The sequence below is a fragment of the Dipodomys spectabilis genome, unplaced genomic scaffold (assembly GCF_019054845.1).
Source record: "Dipodomys spectabilis isolate Male_0828 unplaced genomic scaffold, ASM1905484v1 ptg000108l, whole genome shotgun sequence".
Taxonomy (NCBI): domain Eukaryota; kingdom Metazoa; phylum Chordata; class Mammalia; order Rodentia; family Heteromyidae; genus Dipodomys; species Dipodomys spectabilis.
Window position 1 is genome coordinate 5,366,563 of NW_024870785.1, and position 24,860 is coordinate 5,391,422.

Below are 24,860 nucleotides of genomic sequence, written 5' to 3' on the forward strand. Positions count from 1 at the left end.
GCCTTGCATGCATGAGGCCCTGGGTTTGATTCCTCAGCACCACATAAGCAAAAAGAAAAAAGCCGGAAGTGGCGCTGTGGCTCAAGTGGTAGAGTGCTAGCCTTGAGCTGAAGAGCTGAGGGACAGCGCTCAGGCCCAGAGTTCAAGCCCCACGACCAGACCCAAAAAAAAAAAAAAGAAGTTTTTTAACCAGACCAATTAGTAAGAAAAAGAAGGGGCTGGGAAGGTGGCTCAGTGGTAGAGCACTTGCCTCGCATGCATGAGGTCCTGGGTTCGATTCCTCTGCACCACATAAGCAAAAAGAAAAAGCCGGAAGTGGCATTGTGGCTCAAGTGGTAGAGAGCTAGCCTTGAGCTGAAGAGCTGAGGGACAGCTCCCAGTCCCAGAGTTCAGGCCCCACGACCGGAACCAAAAAATAAAAAAATAAAAAATAAAAGAAAAAGAAATTACAGCTGAGTGTTAGTGGCTTATGCCTCTAATCCTACCTACTCAGGAGGCTGAGATCTGAGGTTCCCAGTTTGAAGCTAGTCCAGGTAGGAAAGTTCATGAGACTGTTATCTCCAACAGACTACTCAGAAAAAGCCAGAAGTGGCACTGTGGTTCAAGTGGTAGAGCACTAGCCTTGAGCAAAAGAAGTTCAGGGATGAAGCCCAGAACCAAAAAAAAAAAAAAAAAAGCAGTAACAATATAAATTGGAAAGGAAGATGATAAGACCTTATATATAGAAAATACACAAACAAACCTTTTGTTAGGCACTGGTGGCTCAAGCCTGTTGTAGTCCTAGCTTCTCAGGAGGCTGAGATCTAAGGATCACAGTTCAAAATCAGCTAGGGCAGGAAAGTCCCTGTGAGACTCTCCAATTAACCACTCAAAAACTAGAAGTGGTGCTGTGTGTGGCTCAAGTGGTAGAGCACTAGCCTTGAGCACAAAAACGCTCAGGAACAGTGCCCAGTTCCTGAGTTCAAGCCCCAAAATCAACAAAAACAAAAATCTTTTAAAACTAGTTTTTGTGATGGTAATTCACACAGCTGTAATTTCCCTCTTTAAGGCACACAAGCCATGCCCCCTCTCTTCTCTTTGGGGTACCACCAGTGTCGTTGGAACTATGAAGATGAGCAGGATGTAAAGGCAGTGGATGCAGGATTTGATGAGCATGCCATTCCTTATGATGTCATGTGGCTGGACATTGAGCATACTGAGGGCAAGCGGTATTTCACCTGGGACAAGAAAAGATTCCCAGCCCCCAAAAGGATGCAAGAGCTACTCAGAAACAAAAAACGTAAGGTAATCTTTGCCAACATTTTTTAAGCTTTTGGTGGTAAAGCTTTTTAAAATTGTTTTAAATTTGCCTTGGGACATTAGTGAAGGAAAGACTATCTGATAAAAATGGCCAGAAAAATCGTGCCTTCAAATGCGAACAGAAAATGAATGATAGGTTTTGTTTTTAATCAGTCGTGGGGCTTGAACTTTGGCTCTGTCCCTCAGCTCTTCAGCTCAAGGCGAATGCTCTACCACTTGAGCCACAGTGCCACTTCTTGAATGATGAAAAGATGGTATTAGAAAGGTGAGGTGAGGAGCTTTTTTTCTCACACCTCCTTCCTAAATATTTCAGTAAGACTAGGTTTGAAAAAAAAAAAAAAAAGACTAGGTTTGGAGTTTCGCTTATTTTTAACATGTCATTTTCTTGTGTTAGTTTATGTTTGCTTTGATTAATGTCAGCTTATCCTCTAAATATCTAGGATGCAGGAATCCTGCCTACTTAATCTAGCACCCAGCATCCTGGACAATAGAAACTTAATAAATGCCAATGTAAGAACATGTACAGTTAGGCAACAATAGTTACAAAAGAGCATTGGCCTGGTTTTGATACTAATTTTTTAATTAAGCACATGAAGTTACAGAGTTTTACTGGTGTCTGAAATATTTCAATGTGAGTGACAGTTGTTTCTGAGTGAAATTAGAACCCCAAAATTATGGTACAAACAGTATAAACTGACAAGATCTTGTAATCCCTGTATCCTGACAGCTTGTAGTCATTAGTGACCCACACATCAAGGTTGATCCTGACTATTCAGTGTATGCTAAGGCCAAAGAACAGGGCTTCTTTGTGAGGAATCCAGAAGGGGGCGACTTTGAAGGAGTATGCTGGCCTGGTAAGATTTTACTATACCTGTTCACTTGGTATTTCTACCTCTTCACTCCCAAATAATGAAGGTTACATGGCCATCATTCTTGTTCCTTGTAGATGGAACTACATTTTAAACCTCTGTGTGTGTGTGTGTGTGTGTGTGTGTGTGTGTGTGTGTGCGCTTGCACCTGTGTGTGTTACTGTGTGTGAACTCAAGAGCGTCACACTTGCTAGACAGATGCTCTACTCTTACATATTTTTTTTTGCCAATCCTGGGGCTTGAACTCAGGGCCTGGGCACTGTCCCTGAGCTTCTTTTGCTCAAGGCTAGCACTCTACCACTTGAGCCACAGCACCACTTCTGGCTTTTTTTGTATATGTGGTACTGAGGACTTGAAACCAGGGCTTCATGTATGCTGGGCAAGCGCTCTACCACTGAGCCAACCTCTCACTCTTTGAGCAACTTCTCCAACAATTTCGAGCAACCTACACAGATGGCATGATTTCCTTAGTCATCTTTCATTACACATGGTAAAATGAGCTTTATCAGTGATTGAATGAATGAATAAATAGAAATACAGCTTTGTGGCATGCTGTTTCTATAAGCAAATAGAAATAAGAAGTAGGGAATGAGAGAGAAGAATAAGTATACTATAGGCTCACTCATATGACTGTTCTCTTTGTACTTTTAGCCCATAATTTTGTTTTCCTAGCTTTCCGTGAGTGGCCTTAGCTGCCTCTGGCAACTATAGATTTTTTTTGAAAGTTATTAGCCTTGGTTTAAAAAACAACAACAACAAAAACTACCTCAAGGACAACAGGAAATGATCACTTGATAATAAATCCATGCATGGGCTGGGAGTATGGCCTAGCATGTATGAAGCCCTGGGTTCGATTCCTCAGTGTCACATACACAGAAAAAGCTGGAAATGGTGCTGTGGCTCAAGTGGTAGAGCACTAGCCTTAAGCAAAAGAAGCTCAGGGACAGAGCCCAAGCCTTGAGTTCAAGCTCCAGGACTGGCAAAAAAATCCCTGCACTTCATGCCTTTCTTTACTTGCCTTGAGCCACTTGAATAAGCTTCTCTGTTCAAGTCTGACAGGTCACTAGATACTTGCCTTCTTTACCTGTGCCATCTTAGGCCATCACTGATGGAGGCATATGAATGCTTATACCTTGCTATTCCCTGGGCCTCTGGCACTAAAGGTGTAGATAGTTAACTCTGGAGTCTGGCACCACCTTTACTCACTTTTTTTTTTTTGTCAGGCCTGGGGCTTGAACTCAGAGCCTGGGCACTGTCCCTGACCTTCTTTTGCTCAAGGTTGGTGCTCTACCACTTGAGCCACAGCGACCCTCCTGGCTTTTTCTGTGTATATGGTACTGAGGAATTGAACCCAGGCATGCTAGGCAAGCACTCTACCACTAAGCCACATTCCCAGTCCCTCACTTCTTTTTTTTTTTTTTTTTCTTTTTGTTGGTTGTGGGGCTTTAACTCTGGGCATGGGTACTGTCCCTCGGCTCTGCAGCTCAAGGCTAGCACTCAACCACTTGAGCCACAGTGCCACTTCTGGTTTTCTGAGTGGTTAATTGGAGATAAGAGTCTCACAGACTTTCCTGCCTGGGCTGGCTTTGAACTAGGATCCTCAGATCTCAGTCTCCTATGTAGCTAGGATTACAGGCGTGAACTACCAGTGCCCGGCTAACCCCTACTTCTTACATTTTGGTCCCATGAGGAATCGAACCTGTGGTCTTAAACATGCTAGGCAGTTGCTATATCAATTTATCAATTTGAGCTACAACCCCAGCCATTTTACTTAAATTTTTTGTTTTTTGATGTAAGGTCTTTTAAATTTGCCTGGGCTGGAATCAAATTTTGATCCTCCTATCTCTGTTTCCTAAGTAGCTGGGGTTATAGGCATGTGCCACTATGTTGGCTTTCATTCACTTTTGCAGACCATGCCTCTCTCAGTTATCCTTGTGTTTGATGTAAGGTGTCCTGTTATTACTCAGCTTTCACATCTGACATTCTTTACAACATCTTACTGTAAGGACCACTAATATACTCTACTCTTCTGCCTCTATAGGTATCTCTTCGTATCTGGATTTCACCAATCCCAAAGTCAGAGAGTGGTATTCAGGTCTTTTTGCTTTCTCCGCTTATCAGGTTAGTTTTCATTCTTTTACTCAGTCCTAATTAGCTGCAAAGAAAAAAAGTGTAGAACAGAGCTATTCTGCCTCATTTTGTAGTACTTGATATAAAAAGCCTTCATGAAAAGGCAGAGGTAGCCAGCATGTTGTAGACTGGGTGGTTCTGGGAGAGACACCATATGCATAACTAAATACAATGCATAGAAGTTCTGGGGTTTTTACTTCTTTTTTTTTTTGTATTGGTCCTGGTGCTTGAACTCAGGGCCTTGGTGCTGTCCCTGAGCTTTTGAGCTTTCTTTCTTTTTTTTTCTTTTGGTTGGTCGTGGGGCTTGAACTCTGGGCTTGGGCATTGTCCCTGTGTTCTTCATCTTAAGGTTAGTGCTCTACCACTTGAGCCACAGCACCACTTCCAGTTTTCTAGTGGTTTATTGGAGAGAAGAGTCTCTCAGACTTTCCTGCCCAGGCTGGCTTTGAACCACAATCCTCAGATCTCAGCCTCCTGAGTAGCTAGGATTACAGATGTGAGCCACTGGCACCTGGCTTCCCTGAGTTTTTTTTTTTGTTTTTTTTTTGTCGGTCGTGGGGCTTGAACTCTGGGCCTGGGCGCTTTCCCTCAGCTCTTCAGCTCAAGGTGAGCGCTCTACCACTTGAGCTACAGCGCCACTTCCGGTTTTCTGGTGGTTTATTGGAGATAGGAGTCTCACGGTCTCTCCTGCCCGGGCTGGCTTTGAACCGCGATCCTCAGATCCCCCTCCTGAGTAGCTAGGATTACAGGCATGAGCCACCAGCGCCTGGCTCCTGAGCTTTTTTGCACAAGGCTATTGCTCTACCATTTGAGCCATAGCTCTACATCTGGCCTTTTTTGTGTGTATGTGATTAATTGGAAATAAGATTTCATGGATTTTCCTGCCTAGGCTGGCTTCTAACCATGATCCTCAGATCTCAGCCTCCTGAGTAGCTAGGATTATAGGTATAAGCCACCTGTACCTGTTTTGTTTTTTTTAACCCTCTATTTTAGCAGATTATATATATCAAAGCATATTATAAGCTCTCTTATCTATTGTGTTTTCAAAATGCTGTGTACATTTCATATAAAATACTACTCTGTAACTTTTTTTTTTTGACCAGTCCTAGGGCTTGAACTCAGGGCCTGGGCACTGTCCCTGAGTTTCTTTTGCTCAAGGCTAGCACTCTACCACTTGAGCCACAGCACCACTTCCAGCTTTTTCTCTTTATGTAGTACTGAGGAATTGAACCCAGGGCTTCATGCATGCTAAGCAAGCACTCTACTGCTAAGCCATATTCCCAGCCCCTATAACTTATTTTAAAATGATATGATAAACATGAGCATATCTTATAAACTATAATATATTTAAAAATCTTATGGGCTTGCCTAACAAGTATAATGTACTGAGTTCAATCAGTACAAAAGACAAAATATACAGTTCAAAAAAATCTTACAGGAACCACAGAAAGCTGAAGAGGCCATATCTGGAGGACTGTTTTCAACCAATTCTGATAATGATACCTAGTACAGATTGAATAGGAGCTATGTTCACAGCAGTTCTGTGTCATTTGTTTTTTAACCATTAAAAGAAGAAACTATAATTAAATCTAATCCCAATTGAGGTGTGGAGAATGAAAATACCTGCCAAGGTCATCCAACTAGTAAATGATGGACTTAAGGTTTGAGCTCAGGTCTGCTTGTCTGCCAAGCCCCGCTCTTAACCACTAAATACTAGTTTCTGAACATTGTAGATTAGTATACTAGGGGGAAAAAAAAAACCTCAAAGCAGGGATAGACAACAATTCAGGACAGATATGACTGTGGTCCTCCACTTTCCTGTTGTCCATGACTGTTTGGCCGCTCCTATGGCAGAGTTGAGTGAGGAAATGTGTTCTGTGGAGCTGAACATATTCTGTGGAGCTGAACATATTTGTTGGAACCCTTATCTACATAAAGAACAGTGAAGGTAAATATTTGGAAACCTGAAGTTGAGCTGTGGCTCAAATGGTAGAGCACTAGACTTGGTAGAAAAAGAAGCTCGGGGATAGCATTCAGGCCCTGAGTTCAAGCCCCAGGACCAGCACATATATGTTTGATAACCATATAGCCTTTTTCATAGAAGTTTAGAAATTTTGCGTTGTTTAGAGATATTAAAGAATCAAAAGAATTAGATAAAGAATCTAATTGTGAATATTTGCAATATTTCTTTTTTTTCCCTGGTCATGGGGCTTTAACTCTAGACCTGGGTACTGTCTCTGAGCTCTTCAGCTCAAGGCTAGTGCTCTACCACTTGAACCATGGCGCCACATCCAGCTTTTTCTGTTGATGTAGTACTGAGGAATTGAACCCAGGGCTTCATGAATGCTAAACAAGCACTCTTCCACTGAGCCACATTCCCAGCCCTATTTGCAATACTTCTAGTGAATATTTGCAATATTTCTGGTAGGGATTCTTGGGTACCTCTCAGAATGAACTTGATTGCAATATATTTTTCACAGACAGCATTATATAACAGTCTTTCATTCATCAATCAGTACTTATTGGAAACTTTCTGTAGACCAGGAACTGTTCTGTGTTTAGGATTTACCAGTGAACAAAACAGATAAAATTCCTTGCCCAATAAGAAGAATAAATAAGAAAACTAAATGGTTAGGAAAGAAGAATGGGGACTGCTACCCTATTAATATCATCTCTGTGGGAGTATTTTCCTAAACAATTTACTTCCTAGGAATCTACGGATATCCTCTTCATTTGGAATGACATGAATGAACCCTCAGTCTTTAAAGGGCCAGAGCTAACTATGCAAAAGAATGCCATTCATCATGGTGGCTGGGAGCATAGAGAACTGCACAACATCTATGGTTTTTATCAGGTGAGCCATCCAGAAAGAAGCCAACTAGACTTGGGTGCCCCACCTTCAGGCAGAAAGTCACAGCTTTTTAATAGCTATACTATACTGCTCATGTCTCTCAGTGTCTTTTCTCTTTTTTGGTTTTTGAGGGTTGTTTTGTTTTATTTGGGGTTACTAGGGTTTGGACTCAGAGCCTAGCAATTACTAGGCAGGCGGTCTACCACTTAAGCCACGCCAACCTTATGCTCCTGCTCCTGGCTTTCTTCTTTGTGTCTTTTCTGACAAATGCACCTTCAGTTAAAACCAATACAAGACTCTCTTACTTTCCTTTCCCTTTCCTTTCATGAACTTGATGAATTTTTAGAATGTGACTATATGCCTATGGCTCTCCTACCAATTGGTATTTTCCAGTGGGAACTGCTGGCTAATAGAGCACTTTTCAGGTAGTGTTTATTTTTCTAACATCCTATTGCTATTTTCTAACATCCTATTGCAAATTGCCTTGAGGTGTTTTTTGTTTTTGTTTTTGTTTTTTTGGGGGTTTTTTTTGGTCAGTCATCAGGCTTGAACTCTGGGCTTGGGCACTGTCCTTGCACTCTTCAGCTCAAGGCAAGCACTCTACCACTTGAGCCACAGCATCACTTCCGGTTTTCTAGTGGTGTATTGAAGATAAGAGTCTCACGGACTTTCCTGCCCGCGCTCTACCACTTGAGCTACAGCGCCACTTCTGGCTTTTTTCTTATGTGGTGCTGAGGAGTCGAACCCAGGGCCTTGAGCATGCAAGGCAAGTGCTCTACCACTGAGCCACCTTCCCAGCCCCGGAACTAATGTTTTCTATTTCACCTTTCTACCTACTGTTTACTTTTTTTAAGTTAGCGTGCTGAGCATGTCAGCACAGAGCCATAATTGTATCATACCTGTAAAAATTTCCCCTATTGACTTTACAGCAAATGGCTACAGCAGAGGGACTAACACAGAGATCTAAAGGGAAGGAGAGACCCTTCGTTCTTTCACGTTCTTTCTTTGCTGGATCACAAAAGTATGGTAAGGAAATGTCAGAGAACCTTGAAATCATGCTAAGTGATAAAGCCAGACACCAAAAGCCACATGTAATATTAGTTGATTCTTTTTATAATGAATGTCAAGAATAGAGAAATTCTTAGAGACAGGAAGTAGGTTGTTGGCTGCCAAGAGCTGGGGACTAGGGAATTGGTCTCCATTAGTTACCATTACTAATAGTACACATTTCCTTTAGGAGTGATAAGAATCTATTTGAATTAGATAGTGGTGATGATGGCACAATATGGAAAGTATATTTTAAGAGTTACTGAATTGTATGTTTTAAAAAGATAAATTTATGGTACTTTAATTTTTTTAGGGGGTGGTGGTAGTACTGGGGATTGTACTCAGGACCTTACAATTACCAGACAAGCACTGTACTGCCTGAACCATGCCCCTAGTCCTGACTCCATCTTTTTTTTTTTTTTTTTTTGGTATTTGAGAATACTGCAAAATTTTGTTTTAATGTTCAAGGCTGTATGTCTGCTCCAGGGGTGAAGTTGGTGGAGAAAATTCCATGGGGGCCTAGGGCTCCCTCAGAAAAGATTCAGGTACAGAACATTTATCCATCCCCACCCCCAGATGCCTGGGGACCTATCCCAGTTCACTTCCGGCCTGGCGCGCTCATTCCTCAAATTACGCTTGGTGAGAAAAAGTCAAAGACCAGCGCTCGTAAGATACCTTCTTGCTGGGCCAAAGCCCCGGACCTCCACGAACTGGACAACTCCAGCGGTCTCCAGGGTGGCCGACAAGAGCGATCACGACACCCTGACTCCATCTTTTTGTCGGTTGTGGGGCTTGAACTCTGAGCTTGAGCACTGCCCCTGCACTCTTCAGCTCAAGGCGAGTGCTCTACCACATGAGCCACAGTGCCACTTCTGGTTTTCTAGTGGTTTATTGGCATTAAGAGTCTCACAGCCTTTCCTGCCTGGGCTGGCTTTGAACCGTGATTCTCAGATCTCAGCCTCCTGAGTAGCCAGGATTATAGGCATGAACCACCATTGCCCAGCTCTGACTCCAATTTTAAAAAGGAAAAGAAAACTTTGTGCAAACAAAGTAGGATAAGAAACAAACAGTAGGATAAGAAATAGCTAGTTTAATCAGACTGAAAAACTCTGTCTTAATCAGGTATGTGGCTCACGCCTGTAATCCTAGCTACTCAGTAGGCTGAGATCTGAGGGTCGCTGTTTGATGCCAGCCCAGGCAGGAAAGTCCATGACTCTTATCTTCAATAAACTACTCAAAAAAAGCCAGAAGTAGCTGTGGCTCAAGTGGTAGAGCACTAACCTTGAGCAAAAAGCTCAGGGACAGCACCCAGGATGGGCAAACAACAACAACAACAAACAAAAACAATCACCTGTCTTTTTTTTAATTTTTATTTATTTATTTTTTTGGTCCGGTTGTGGGGCCTGAACTCTGGGCCTGGGTGCTGTCCCTCAGCTCTTCAGCTCAAGGCTAGCGCTCTACCACTTGAGCCTCAGTGCCACTTCCGGCTTTTTTCTTTTTGCTTATGTGGTGCTGAGGAATCGAACCCAGAGCCTTGAGCATGCAAGGCAAGCACTCTACCACTGAGCCACCTTCCCAGACCACCTGTCTTTTTTTTAAAAAAAACCATTTCTGATATATCTGCCACTGTGTTCCTTTTAATAGCCATTGCTCAGAACTTCAATTGTACAGGGTAATATGCCCCGAAATGTGCATTTTGTCCTCTAAGGCAAAGGAAACCAGTTTTAATTGCATTCAATACTTGTTTCTCACTGAAGAAGTGGTCACTTAGATGTTGGGAGGGAGACTTCACAGCAGTCAGTTTGCTGACATGGTCATCTCTGATTCTGTCTCTTTGATTTATCAAAATGAGGGAAATATACCTCTAACATTCTCCACAACCACCTGTTCCATTTCGCAAGGTGGCTTAAAATAGACCTAGCTGTTGCTTGTAGTCAGGGTCATCTATAACTGGATCCAGTATACAAGTGCATGCAGATCCAGTTCAATTTAACCACTGTGGCAGGGAGGCTATTTTAAGTCCTCTGTCCTTGTCAGTAACTGAGAGCTTTAATCTTAGTTTGAAAAACCCAGCCCTATCATATACCATAAACATAAGACCTCCCACTCCACTCCTAAAAACTTGCCCTGTGATACTTAGCCAAATGACACATACTGTCATCCCAGACAAAAATTCATATGGAGGGCTGGGAAGGTGGCTCAGTGGTAGAGCGCTTGCCTTGCAAGCCTGAGGCCCTGGGTTCAATTTCTCAGCACCACAAAAGCAAAAAGGAAAAAGCCGGAAGTGGAGCTGTGGCTCAGGTGGTAGAGCGCTAGCCTTGAGCTGAAGAGCTGAGGGACAGTGCCCAGGCCCAGAGTTCAGGCCCCACAACCGGACCCCAAAAAAAAAATTCATATGGAGATACTCACTATGGGATTAGTATTAGAAAGAGAGAAATATCTAAATATGTAATATAAAGGAATAGTATGGAGTATCTATTTGATAGACTATTATGAGACTTGTTCTTGTTCTGAAGCCCAGCTGGCTTTAAACTTGTGATCCTTCTGCTTCAGCTTCCAGGTGCTGGGATTATAGGCATTCCACTACCATGCCTCATATAGGCTATTTTAAATAGTAACTTTAATTGCATGAGAGAAATGTTTGTAGCTGGGAGAGGGTATACTTGTCTGTAATCCTAGCACCCAAGGAGGCTGAAGCAAGAGATTCCAGAGTTACAGGCCAGCCTAAGCTGCATAGCAGACCTTGTCTAAAAAACAAAAGCACACAGATAAATTAATGCAAAAAAAGAAAATGTTGGGACTGGGAATGTGGCCTAGTGGTAGAGTGCTTAACTAGCATGTGTGATGCTGTAGTTCAATTCAAGCCAGAAATGGTGCTGTGGCTCAAGTGGCAGAGTGCTAACCTTGAGCAAAAGAAGCTCAGGAACAGTGCCCAGGCCCTGAGTTCAGGCCCCAGGACTGGCAAAAAATAAAATAAATAAAGCTGCGCACAGGTGGCTCATGCCTGTAATCCTAGCTACTCAGGAGGCTGAGATCTGAGGTTCAAAGCCAGCCAGGGCAGGAAAGTGTGTAAGACTCTTATCTCCAATAAACCACCAGAAAACCAGAAGTGACATTTTGGCTCAAGTGGTAGAGCACTAGCCTTGAGCTGAAGAGCTGAGGGACAGCACCCAGGCCCAAAGTTCAAGCCCCACAACTGACAAAATAAATAAATTAAAATAAAAATAAATAAATGTGATTCAGAATATTTTCATTGAATGCCTGTTCTGTGGGTTTTAACCATATTTCAGCATTAGGAAATTGACCTCATTGTAACACTTCAGAGTGTTTAGTTTAAGATATGGAATCTTCTCCTTTTTTTTAATTTTTCACAAATAACCTAAATGCTAAATTGAGTATACTGGCAAATTGTTAATACTTTGTTACCAATGACCAAAGGTGCAGTGTGGACGGGTGACAACACGGCAGAATGGAGTTACCTGAAAATTTCCCTCCCGATGTTACTGACTCTCAGCATTACTGGGATCTCTTTCTGTGGAGGTGAGATGAGTCCTGGCCTGTGCCTTGACATGAGTGAATGAAAAGTGAGGATCACAAATCCCTTTTCAGTAGCTGTCATAGCCAAGCTGATAGATGTGGAAAGAGAAAATGGGAGAAAGGGAAGGTGAACAGATCAGAAAGTGAAAGGGGTGCTGCAGAATTGCTTGTGTCATGACTGAGCTGAGGACATGAAAAAACCAGGTTATCAGAAAAGAAGCCAGGATGCCGGCTTCCTTCGTTATCTCAGTACTTCCTCTTGGACCTGCTTGAAAACTGAGTGTTCTTGAAAGTGGGAAGGAAGAGTTGGGAGAACTACAGAGAATTTAATGAAACATCCTGGCGTTGGGAGCATAGCTCATAGCACTGGCCTGGCTTGTATGCAGCCCCGGGTTCAGCCCTCAGCACCAAAGGAAGGGGAGTGGTCAGCTTTTCAGAAATCCTTTCTGCTGAGCAGATTTAAAATTCTGTGATTTTAAATAAATACACACAAACACACACATACACATAGGTACACACACACTTTTAAAAAGGTATGCTCTGGGGAAAGATAAGTAAGAAAGATAAGAAAGTAAGTGTCTGGTGGCTCAACTTCTCAGCATCCTGAGCTTTTGATGCATAAGAGATACCAACATGGAAAGTGCTCAGTATGGTTGCAGCTGCAGCTGCTCTTCATTTTTATGTAGGAATGGAAACAGATTAATGTCACTGCTATGAACATATGCTTTTGATGGCATTGGTCCACATACAACACAAAAAATATATATCCTGCTCAGGGAGTGGGCATGAAATTCTACCTAACCCACTGACTCTGATTTGCTTCTCTTTCTTTCTTTCTTTCTTAATTTTTAAATCTTGGTTTAGCTGTTACTTTGAAAGGAAATCAATTATCATTTACCTTCCCCTCAGTGTACACACACACACACACACACACACAAACACACAAAATCAGGCAAACATTTTGTAGTTTATAGGTAAAGTGAGCTCAGGAACATATAGGAGTGCTGATCTTGCAATAAAACTTCTGATCTTTTCACAAGAAAAGAATGTCCAAAGAGCATTCTGTCCAGTCCCCAGACAGGCTGAGCTTTGTAGTACATGTTCCCTGGTTGAGGCCACAGTTGTATCCTGTCATTCCAGGTATGCATATGGTCCCATTCTTCTCTGTCTGCAGTGCATCATTTTACCTATGGGCATCATTTATTTAAAGCTTAGTTGCCTCGCTCTACCTTCCTTTGTCTAACCAGCTGATGTAGGTGGCTTCATTGGGAATCCAGAGGCAGAGTTGCTTGTGCGTTGGTACCAGGCAGGAGCCTACCAGCCTTTCTTCCGTGGCCATGCTACAATGAATACCAAGCGAAGAGAACCCTGGCTATTTGGGGAAGAACACACCCGGTTCATCCGAGAAGCCATCAGAGAGCGCTACACCCTCCTGCCCTATTTATATTCTTTGTTCTATCATGCCCATGTGGCTTCCAAACCTGTCATGAGGTAAGACATATTCTCTAAGCAGAGACCCCAGCAACCAATACATAACAGATCCTCTCAGTGACAGGGACCGGAGATGTCACACAATGATCTTAGGAGAAAAGATGAAGAGCATGTTTTCCATCAAATTTCAGTCAGCTTACTGAACACCAGCTGTGCACATGGTGCCAGCTATTGAAGACACAGAAGATAAAAACCATATCCCTATGACTGATTAAACTATTGAGATTTGCCAAGAGATAGAAATAGAGGTGTTGCAATGACTAAGGAAGTTTACCTTCTTTTTTTTTTTTTGTCGGTCGTGGGACTTCAACTCTGGGCCTGAGCGCTGTTCCTCAGCTCTTCAGCTCAAGGTGAGCGCTCTACCACTTGAGCTACAGCGCCACTTCCGGTTTTCTGGTGGTTTATTGGAGATAGGAGTCTCACGGTCTGTCCTGCCCGGGCTGGCTTTGAACCGCGATCCTCAGATCTCAGCCTCCTGAGTAGCTAGGATTACAGGCGTGAGCCACCAGCGCCCTGCGGAAGTTTACCTTTTTAAATAAACTCTTAAAAAACATCATCTCATGAAGAATAACTTACCTGCTGTTTTTAGGCATTATCTTACCTTAGGGCTGAAATGTTCCACATTTGAAGTGGAAATTTTTTTCTAATATGTATATTGTAATTTAGGCATTCTGCCACTTAAGCCATGCTTCCAGTCCACAAATCCTAATTCTGTTTGGAAAGTAAAGTATTTAGAAAAGAAACTTGCTTTATTAGAGAACAATATATAGAGATACATAAAACACCAGGACTAGTCGGGCGCTGGTGGCTCACACCTGTAATCCTAGCTACTCAGGAGGCTGAGATCTGAGGATCGCGGTTCAAAGCCAGCCCGGGCAGGACAGACCATGAGACTCCTATCTCCAATAAACCACCAGAAAACCGGAAGTGGTGCTGTAGCTCAAGTGGTAGAGCACTTGCCTTGAGCTGAAGAGCTGAGGAACAGCGCCCAGGCCCAGAGTTCAAGCCCCACGACCGACAAAAAAAAAAAACACACCAGGACTTCAGGATTAGCAGCAATTGCACATAGACTCTTGAGTCATATGAAAAAGAATCTTAGCTCTTTGATACTTTGCAATTCCCATTGAGTAGTTATAAAAATCTAGCTGTGTAGCCGTGGCTTACCCCTGTAATCCTAGCTACTTAGGAGGCTGAGAGCTGAAGATTGTGATTCAAAGCCAGCCCAGTTAGAAAATCTGCCCTCAAGACTTTTTTTTTTGGGTCCGGTCGTGGGCCTGAACTCTGGGCCTGGGCGCTGTCCCTTAGCTCTTCAGCTCAAGGCTAGCACTCTACCACTTGAGCTACAGTGCCACTTCCAGCTATTTTTTTTCTGCTTATGTGATGCTGAGGAATCGACCCCAGGGCCTCAAGCGCTCTACCACTGAGCCACCTTCTCAGCCCATCTGCCCTCAAGACTCTTATCTCTAGTCAGCCACCAAAAAGCTAGAAATGGAGGTATGACATAAGTAATAGAGCACTAGATTTGAGCACAAAAAGCTCAGGGACAAGCCAGGAGCTGGTGGTTCATGCCTGTAATCCTAGCTACTCAGGAGGCTGAGATCTGAGGATCGAGGTTCGAAGCCAACCTGGGCAGGAAAGACTGTGAGACTCCTATCTCCAATAAACCACCAGAAAACCGGAAGTGGCGCTGTAGCTCTAGTGGTAGAGCACTCACCTTGAGCTGAAGAGCTGAGGGACAGCACCCAGGCCTAGAGTTCAAGCCCCACAACCAACCAAAAAAAAAAAAAAAATGCTCAGGGACAGTGCCACATTCTGAGTTTCAGGCCCCAGGATTGGAACAAAATAAATAAATAATTAAAAAGGAAAAATCTAATAAAAACATTTAACAAAATGCTAGTAAAGCATACAAAGTTAAAAATGTGATTTTTTCCCCCTCTTTTCTCAGGCCTCTCTGGGTAGAGTTCCCTGATGAATTAGAGGCTTTTGGTGTAGAAGATGAATACCTGCTGGGTGAGCATTTATAGATTAATTATAGTTGTGATAAATACTACAATTATGATTATATTCTTATTGCATTTTTTAGTGTGAATGTACTTGTAAAAACCCTAAAGTCAAGAAAGACACGTTATAAAAACAAAAGAGCTGGGCGTCGGCAGCTCACACCTGTAATCCCAGCTACTCAGGAGGCTGAGATCTGAGAATCACGGTTCAAAGCCAGCCAGGGCACAAAAGTCCCTGAGACTTTTCATTTCTTTTTTTTTTTTTTGGGGGGGGGGGGGGTCCGGTCGTGGGGCCTGAACTCTGGGCCTGAGCACTGTCCCTCAGCTCTTCAGCTCAAGGCGAGTGCTCTACCACTTGAGCCACAGGGCCACTTCCAGCTTTTTCCTTATGTGGTGCTGAGGAATCGAACCCAGGGCCTCAGGCATGCAAGGCAAGCGCTCTACCACTGAGCCACCTTCCCAGCCAGCCCTCCCTGAGATTTTTTTTTTTTTTTTTGTCGGTCATGGGGCTTGAACTCTGGGCCTGGGCGCTGTCCCTCAGCTCTTCAGCTCAAGGCGAGCGCTCTACCACTTGAGCTACAGCGCCACTTCCCTCCCTGAGATTTTTATCTCCAATAAGCCACTAGAAAACTGGAAGTGGTGCTATGGCTCAAGCGGTACACCACTCACCGTGAGCTGAAGAGCGCAGATGCAGTGCCCAAGCCCAGAGTTCAAGCCCCATGACCGACAAAAACAAAAACAAAAGAGCCAGTGGCTCATTCCTGTAATCCTAGCTATTCAGGAGACTGAGATCTGAGGATTACAGTTTGAAGCCAACCTGTCAGGAAAGTCCATGAGATTCCAGTTAACCACCAAAAGGCCAGAAGTGAAGTTGTAGCTCAAGTGGTAGAGTGCTAGCTCTGAGCAAAAGAAGCTCAGGGACAGTGCCCATGTCCTGTGTTCAAGTCCTAGAATTGGAAGAAAGAGAGAGAGAGAGAGGGAAGGAGGGAAAAGAGAAAGAAAAAGAAAGAAAGTTCCAAGGCTTTAAATTCAAGCACTAGTACCTGTACAAAAAAAAAAGAAAAGAAAAAAAGTAGATCTGTTATAATAAAGAGCTTTTCATATATTTCATATATAATTGTTAGCTTTTTTTTTTTTCCAGAGCAGAGGATCAAACTCAAGGCCTTGCACTTGCCAAGCTAACTCCCCCAACACCCTCCTCCCAGTTTGGTTTTGTTTGTTTGTTTGTTTTTTTCTGCTTATGTGGGGCTGAGGAATCAAACCCAGGGCCTCATCATGCAAGGCAAGCACTCTACCACTGAGCCACCCTTCCCAGCCCCGCCCCCCAGTTTGTTTTTGAGATAAGATCTCACTGTTGCCAAGGCTAGTCTCAAATTCATCATCTTCTTTTTTTAATTGAATAAAATAATGAATTCATAAATTTATCTATTTTATTTTATTAATCTGTATTTTTTTGTCTTTTCTTTTTTGTACTTGGGATTGAACCCAGGACATTGCACTTACTAGGCAAGTGCTTTGCCACTGAGCTACATCCCAGCCCAATGGATGCATTTTATACATGTGTGGTGCCAGGATCAAAGCAAAATTAGTTGTCTGGACTACCCTTACTAAAACTGCCCAAGTCAAAGGATTGAGCAGCCACACTGACCACACTTGTGGATTACAGCTATGGGGCACCTTCTCCAACATTACCCACTGCAAATGATGAAGTTCTTGGAGTAGTACCATGATGCTTTGAAGTTATTGGCACACTAGAGTTATGTACCAAACAAGACTGTAATAGACTGTGTCATGGTTCCTTCCTGTAGCTCAACTCGCCATCAGTCACCTCTGAACCTATGCCCCCCTCTTTCTAACCACATCTCTCACCTCTCTTATGAGTCTGGTTTTGCCTTGCAGAACTTTGCAATTTAATGGTCTTTTTTTTTTTGTCAGTTGTGGGGCCTGAACCTGTCCCTCAGCTCTTCAGCTCAATAGCACTCTACCACTCAAGCCACAGCGCCACTTCTGGCTTTTTCTGCTTATGTGGTGCTGAGAATTGAACCCAGGGCCTCATGCATGTGAGGCAAGCACTCTACCACTGAGCCACCTCCCCAGCCCCAATTTAATGGTCTTTAAAACCACAGTAGTGTTTAATTAAAGAGAAAGGATGTTTTCAACTTCTTATAATGATACTAAATTTTATTTCTTCTTTTTTTAGGAAGTGCTTTATTAGTACATCCAGTCACAGAAGCAAAAACTACAATGATTGATATATTTCTGCCAGGACCTAATGAGGTAAAAGTAATAATAAAATCTACATATCTCTCACCCCTTCATTTATTTTAGAATCTAAAAGATTTCTTCATCATGCCCTTGTGAATAGACAACAAATGACTATAGCAACTGACGATTTTGTAAAAATGACTGTAGCAACGGATGGTTTTTGTAATTTACAACCACTCTCCTCCGAGGCTGACAAATTCAAAGGAAGAAAATGCTTTTTACCTTCACACTTTGATTTGTGCTAGTGAGCCCTTATCAACACACAGGGTTTGGTTGGAAGGATTCACCAGCATAGTGTGAGGTATCAAACATCAGGGGACCTAGGGATAGAGACTGCTGTTTGGTCCTGCCCTCCTGGAATCCTGAGCTCTGCTACCAAAAACTTGCAGTGTACACTCCATGGCTGCCAGAAAGTATGGAACTACAAAAGAGAAAATTTGTTTTCATGCTGCTTCTTATGGTGTCCTAATGATTTACTCCATAAAATCACTTTTTTACTTTAGCAACTTGATAGGGATTCCACATAAGAACTAGAACTTTATCTCTAGCATAAGGTTCATCCTATAAAAAAGTGATAACTGCATTAGTAACCCGAGTTTTCATTTGGTTTCCTCCCAGATCTAGCTGTTTCTTTTTCTTTTTCTTTTTTTTTTGGTCGGTCATGAGGCTTGAACTCTGGGCCTGAGTGCTGCCCCTCAGCTCTTCAGCTCAAGGCAAGTGCTCTACCATTTGAGCTACAGCTCCACTTCCGGTTTTTCTGGCAGTTTATTGGAGATAGGAGTCTCACGGTCTTTCCTGCACAGGCTGGCTTTGAACCGTGATCCTCAGATCTCGGCCTCCTGAGTATCTAGGATTACAGGCGTGAGCCACTGGTGCCCAGCTCATCCTAGCTTTTTCTATTGAAATGACGTCTCATGAACTTTTTTTTAGTTAAATAAGTTTTTTATTGTGAAAATGCTGTACAGAGGGGTTACAGTTACATGAGCAAGGTCATGAGTACATTTCTTATCCAGCACTGTTGCCTTCGTGAACTTTTTGTTGGTTGACTTGGAAATGTGATCCTCCTGATTTCAGCCTACTACATACCTTTGAATGACAGCCATACAAGTCTGTACCTAGCTATGGTTGAAATAGGATCTTGAGAACTTCTTTGCCTGGGCTGGCCTCAAATCATGACCCCACCTGATCTCCCAATTAGCCTCTAGGGCCTTAGAATCTTTTTTTTTTTGGTCCTGGGGCTTGAACTCTGGGTGCTGGTCCCTCAGCTCTTCAGCTCAAGGCTAGTGCTCTACCACTTGTACCACAGCGCCACTTCTGACTTTTTCTGCTTATGTAGCCCAGAGCCAGGGTTCAGGTCTGACAAAAAAAAGTCTCTCAGACTTTCTTGCCCAGGCTGGCTTTGAGCTGTGACCCTCAGATCTCAGCCTCCTGAGTAGCTAAGATTACAGGCATAGGGTACCAGTGCCCAGCTTAGAATCCTCTTAGAAGCACATCTTTCCTAACTTCTATCCAACATTATTTTTATTTTTTATTTTTTGGTGCCAGTCCTGGGGCTTGAACTTGGGGCTTGGGCACTATTCCTGAGGTTCTTTTTGCTCAAGACTAGCACTCAAGTCACAAAGCTTTTTCTGTTTATGTGGTGCTGAGGAATTGAACCCAGGGCTTCATGCAAGTACTCTACCACTAAGCCACATTCCCAGCCCCAACATTTTTTTAAAATTTCACTTACTTTAGCTTTCTGGATGTTTGAAATGCACATGAGTAAATGTTTTGCTGAAAAGTGAAATTGTGAATAGACGTGCTCATGTTCTCTTTTTCACTGGGATTGGTTACTTTTAGATCTGGTATGATTCTAAGACATTTGTTCATTGGAAAGGAGGACACACTGTGAAGATTCCAGTAGCCTTGGATACTGTAAGTTATTTTCAGAGTATTATTTCTACCCATTACATTGTATTAGTTTGCTCAGACTGCCGATGAGGGAAGACACTGGGGAGGGAGATAGTTATCCTTTACTTCTTGGTTGTTGAAGGGTAGGCACTGTCCCTCACAGTTAAAAAACAAAAACATGGCTTGGTGCCAGTGGTTCACGCCTATAATCCTAGCTACTCAGGAGGCTGAGATCTGAGGATCACGTTCAAAGCCAGCCCGGACAGGAAAGTCCGTGAAACTCTTATCTCCAATAAACCACGCGAAAACTGGAAGTGGCGCTGTAGCTCAAGCGGTAGAACACTGGCCTTGAGCTGAAGAGCACAGAGACAGTGCCCAAGCCCAGAGTTCAAGCTCCACGACCAACCAGAAAGAAAAAAAAACAAACATTTTTTTAGTGGAACCCTTTTCCTCTTTTCCTTTTAATTCCAGGGCCCCCATGTTTGCTATTGTATGCTCACACATTTATTTTGCCCTTGAGTCTCTTCTTGTAAGGTGTGTGATCTCATAGGAGGGGATATTTTTAAGTACTTTGAAATTACCTTATACAAATACATCTTCTCTGAGAGCGCTGCTGTGTTACAGATACCAGTGTTTCAACGAGGTGGAAGCGTGGTGCCAATAAAGACAATGGTAGGAAAGTCCACAGGTTGGATGGCTAATTCCCCATACGGACTCCGGGTTGCTCTAAGCACTAAGGTATCTAGACAATCAGCTTCCCTTTCTGTGACTGCTCTTTTTCTTTGCAGTGGTAGCCTTTCAAAAGTATGAAGCCATGTAAAAGTAATGAGCCCCATCTGTGAAATACTGCTTCTGATGTTTATCTACAAATCAAGGCTTTGAGTTGTTTTAGATATAGTAAGAGTTAGCCCAGCCTGGCCACAAACTCATGATTTTCCTGCCTCAGTCTTCTCAATGAGGAATAGATTATAGGCTTGTGACCTAATAGTCACTTCTTGATTATTATCTATCTGGATTATTGTTCTTAAAGGAATCCTGAAATCCAGCTGGGCTGGCAGGACCTTTCTTGGGTCAAGTGATAGACTTCTAGCCTTGAGCAAAAAAGCTCAGGGACAGTGTCCAGGCCCTGAGTTCAAGCCCCAGTACCAACATGAAAAAATGTTTGGGTTTTTTAGGGGCTGGCATTCTTTTCCTATAAAGATAATACATGGGCAAATTCCCTGTTGTTCTCTCTCCAGGGTTCTGCTATGGGAGAGTTATATCTTGATGATGGCCATTCATTCCAGTACCTCCACCAGAAGCAATTCTTGCACAGGAAGTTTTCATTCTGTTCCAGTGTTTTGATCAACAGGTAATAGCAGCTAAAGAAGCTGTTTATTTTCTTAAATAAATTATACTACCCGTTTGTCACTTTTTTTTTTCCATCATGGGGCTTGAACCCTGGGCCTGGGTACTGTCCTGAGCTCTTCAGGCAAGCGCTCGACCACATGAGCCACAGCAGCACTTCTGGTTTTCTGGTGGTTTATTGGAGATGAATCTCACAGGCTTTCCTGCCCAGGCTGGCTTTGAACTGCAATCCTCAGATCTCAGCCTCCTGAGTAGCTAGGATTACAGGTGTGAGCCATTGGTGCCTGGGTTCCTCTTGTCATCTTTAAATAAATGGATAGCTGGAGTTCAACATAACTATTTAAATAAATAGGTAGTGAAAGCCATTTGTATACTATTTTTGAATCATGTCCATGAGTATTCCTTTTTTATTGTTCTATCTTCTTTCTCCCACCTATTGAAACCATAAAAAGGATTCAATATGAGTATTCATTGATACTAGTCATCCTTCCATTTACCAATTCATTAAATACTTGGTTTCTTAATGTTAACTACAATATCCAAGTCACACTTGTGACCTTTTTTTTTTTTTTTTTGGTCGGTCATGGGGCTTGAACTCTGGGCTTGGGTGCTGTCCCTGCGCTCTTCAGCTCAAGATGAATGCTCTACCACTTGAGCCACAGCGCTACTTCTGGATTTCTAGTGGTTTATTGGAGATAAGAGTCTCATGGATGGGCTGGGAAGGTGGCTCAGTGGTAGAGCACTTGCCTTGCATGCCTGAGGCCCTGGGTTCAATTCCTCAGCACCACATAAGCAAAAAGAAAAAAAGCCGGAAGTGGCGCTGTGGCTCAAGTGGTAGAGCACTAGCCTTGAGCTGAAGAGCTGAGGGACAGTGCCCAGGCCCAGAGTTCAGGCCCCAGGACCGGACTCAAAAAAAAAAAAAAAAGAGTCTCATGGACTTTCCTGCCTGGGCTGGCTTTGAACCGTGATCCTCAGATCTTAGCCTCCTGAGTAGTAAAGATTACAGGTGTGAGCCACCAGCTCCTGACTACTTGTGACCTTTTTGTCCTTTAGTTACTTCACTTCAAATGACTTGTTAAAGAGGAATTGGTTTGGCCACTGGTTAGGGAGTCATTGGTACAGAAAGTCATCTTTGTCATCTCTTCATTTTAGTAAATTTGACAGATATGTGTACCTTAACTCCATGCATATAGATGGGAGAGGAACTCAATACCATTTATATCCGTTCTAGGTGTGCTGATGGAAAGGGTCATTATCCCAGCAAGTGTGTGGTCGAGCAGATCCTGGTCTTAGGCTTCAGGAAGAAACCATCTTCCGTGATCACTCATTCATCTGGTAAGGAACCTGGTTCGTTCTTACCTCAGTTATTGTTTGGTAAATATAGTAATAACTGTGGCGAGGAAGTGATTTGTCCTAAAACCGACATGATATGCTTAGCCCAAGAGGACTGACTGCACTTTCTGATAGAGGTAAGTACTCTAGTCAATAGAGGGAAGCCACCCTCCATCTCTTCATGAACTTGTCTTCTTGCTCTGGTTAATATTTTTCTAATAGAAATTATTTGAGCTAGAAATAATATATATTGTGGATGCCTCTTCATTTTTTTAACTGTGAATATCTGAAGTCCTGGAAAATACTACTCATGTTGAGGGATTTTATGAAAGTACACGATGAGAATCATATCTTTCCTCTTCTAACTGGGTTCCTTGGGCAAGCCACTTTGTTCCTTACAGTTTCTTTTCAACCAGTGTTATGTTCCTGTTTTTAATCTGTGAATAGAAGGATGACTAAAATGGATTCTCCTAGTAAGATTTTGTAATCCACTCAGAATCGTATCTGATTTGAAAAGACTCCCCCTACTTGATATCCCTCACACTTTCCCTCTTTTATTGTCTTGTTGTTTAGATGGTAAGGATCAGCCTGTGGCTTTTACATATTGTGCCAGAACATGTACCCTGAGCCTGGAGAAGCTTTCCCTGAACATTGATGCTGACTGGGAGGTTCACATCAAATGACAAAAAAAAAAGTGCCCCGGTGATGCACACAGGAAGCTCCCTGCACCTGTCCACCTTTCTTTTGTCCTTTTTTTTGATATTTATGTTGCAATCTAGTTGGCTTCATTGGCTGAAATAATCTTTCACTAGTTTTTAGCATACTAATGAACAATAGGTTTTATATTTCAACCAGGCCCAATTTTTGGCACAGAAAAAAAAGAGGCAGGAAGATTATGGCTTTGAAGCCAGCATTGTTTACATAGTGAAAAACTGTCTCAAAAAATGAAAGGAAGGAAGGAAGAAAAGAGGAAAGAATGGAGGAGAGAAGGAAAGGAAGGAAGGAAAAAGAAGGAAAGAAAGAAAGAGGAAGGAAGAAAAGAAGGAAGGAAGGAGGGAAGGAAGGGGCGAAGGGGCCTATAATCACATGCCTGTAACCCCAGTAACTTGGGAAGTGGAAATAGGATGGTTTTGGTCCAAGGTTAATCCAGGCAAAAGCACAAGGCCCTCTCTGAAAAATTTAAAAAAGCAAAAGGCCTAAGGCATGGCTTGAGTGATAAAATACTTGCCTAGTAAGCACAAGGCCCTAAGTTTACTTCCTAGTACCACCAAGAAAAAAAAGATGTTAGCTTCTGAAGATGCATTAATAATACTCTGTACAGTAACACTTGCTTGTAGCCCGACAAGGCCTGAGACATTGACGATGTTTTCTATTGTCTCTTGCTGTGGCCCTGAGGTAAGTTCCGCAGTCAGTGAGTGGCCTTTCCTGGAGCAGGACTGGACACAGCTACCGATGGGCCTGTGTATTGGGACTCGCTGAGGTCACATAGTAGCGTCACTGTGGCTGCAGCAGGGCTATTAAGGCCAGTTGTCGTGGACAACACTACCCCCGAAGCTGTCTACCAGCTCCCCTCCGTGCACTGCACTGATTACAGTACTGGCAAGTGATCCTCCCCAGGAGGTTGACTCAGCTTAGAGCATAGAGGATTCTTTTCCTTCTTATGTTGCTCAGGCTCAAAAGTTCTAAATTAATCTTCTTAAAAGCCACATTTCTTTGTTGCATTATTTTTATTAAATGCTATCTACTAACCAAGAATATTTGTCAAATGAGTATCCTATAATTAATAATGGTCAAGTAAATATCCACATCGTCACCACTGAACTTCACAAGTAGAGCACAGAGCTGAAGCTTAGGATAAAGCAAGTAAGAAGCACCTACTTTGGCAAACCAACAATTATGATAATATTTTAATGTACTATTTTTAAAAATCGAGATTAATGCTATCAAAAATGTTCTATGTGTCAGTATAACAGCTGGAACTCAGGAACTCCTTTTCTCCTCTTTCTTGTTCATAATTGGTATTCTACCACTTGAACCATACCTCCTGTGTGACATTTTGCTGGTTAATTGGAAATAGTCTTGCAGACTTTTCTACCTGAGAGTCTTTAAACCATAATCTTCTAGGTGCCAGCCTCCTGACTAGCTAGGATTACAGGTGTGAGCCACTGGCACCCTGGAAAACATCAAAATTTTAAATAAAACCGGGCTCAGCACTACTGAGTTTTTCTTCTAGCAGGGATAGCGCATTATAACAGCAGTTGCATCATGAGACCCCAGTAACTCCCCGCTGCCTGCCGCAGCAACTGCTAGGTCAGCCTCAGTTCCTCAGCACTTTGCAACATGCACATCTGCTTATTAGTCTTCCTCCACTTGGTTATTTGCAATGATCATCTTTGTGCCTCCACTCCCTGTACCACAGTATTCTCTCCTCCCTCCTCCTGTTCACATCACCCTTCCAGGCCTAACACAAGCCTATGCAGCTTTTCTAATGGCACTAGCTCCCCAACTCCCTATTACCTACTAGCAATGATTTTGCCCTTCTCTGAAATGCTGCCCCACAGACTTGTGCCCTGCTTTGCCTTCTCAGGGATTATGCCTTAATGTTTCAAGTGTGCCTATCTGTTCCTAAACTAGGTTGTATGTTCCTTAAAAGCATGTTGCATTTCTCTTACCTCCTTAGAGCACCATTACACTTGGCTGTCAGTAACTGTTGACTGTGATTGGTTTACTGGCGGATTTAATTAAAAGTGAAAATCGAATGTATTTGTTTCTGGATTTTTTTGGGGGGGGCACATGCTTTTT

General features: G+C 42.8%; 1 protein-coding gene across 2 annotated transcripts in view; it reads left to right on the top strand.

The window, feature by feature from the left end:
* Window positions 1-23,037, top strand: part of Ganc (glucosidase alpha, neutral C) — a 43,468-nt gene extending 20,431 nt beyond the window's left edge. For both annotated transcript variants that reach the window (XM_042687898.1, XM_042687897.1), the window contains 14 exons: window positions 1,049-1,284; window positions 2,027-2,153; window positions 4,210-4,289; window positions 7,009-7,152; window positions 8,079-8,175; window positions 11,635-11,736; window positions 12,981-13,224; window positions 15,170-15,234; window positions 17,425-17,501; window positions 19,329-19,403; window positions 20,004-20,117; window positions 20,618-20,730; window positions 21,958-22,061; window positions 22,632-23,037. In XM_042687898.1, coding sequence (XP_042543832.1) covers window positions 1,049-1,284; window positions 2,027-2,153; window positions 4,210-4,289; window positions 7,009-7,152; window positions 8,079-8,175; window positions 11,635-11,736; window positions 12,981-13,224; window positions 15,170-15,234; window positions 17,425-17,501; window positions 19,329-19,403; window positions 20,004-20,117; window positions 20,618-20,730; window positions 21,958-22,061; window positions 22,632-22,741 — 1,688 coding nt within the window. In that variant the 3' untranslated portion in view covers window positions 22,742-23,037. The remainder of the gene's footprint in view (window positions 1-1,048; window positions 1,285-2,026; window positions 2,154-4,209; window positions 4,290-7,008; window positions 7,153-8,078; window positions 8,176-11,634; window positions 11,737-12,980; window positions 13,225-15,169; window positions 15,235-17,424; window positions 17,502-19,328; window positions 19,404-20,003; window positions 20,118-20,617; window positions 20,731-21,957; window positions 22,062-22,631) is intronic.
* Window positions 23,038-24,860: the final 1,823 nt, after the last annotated feature.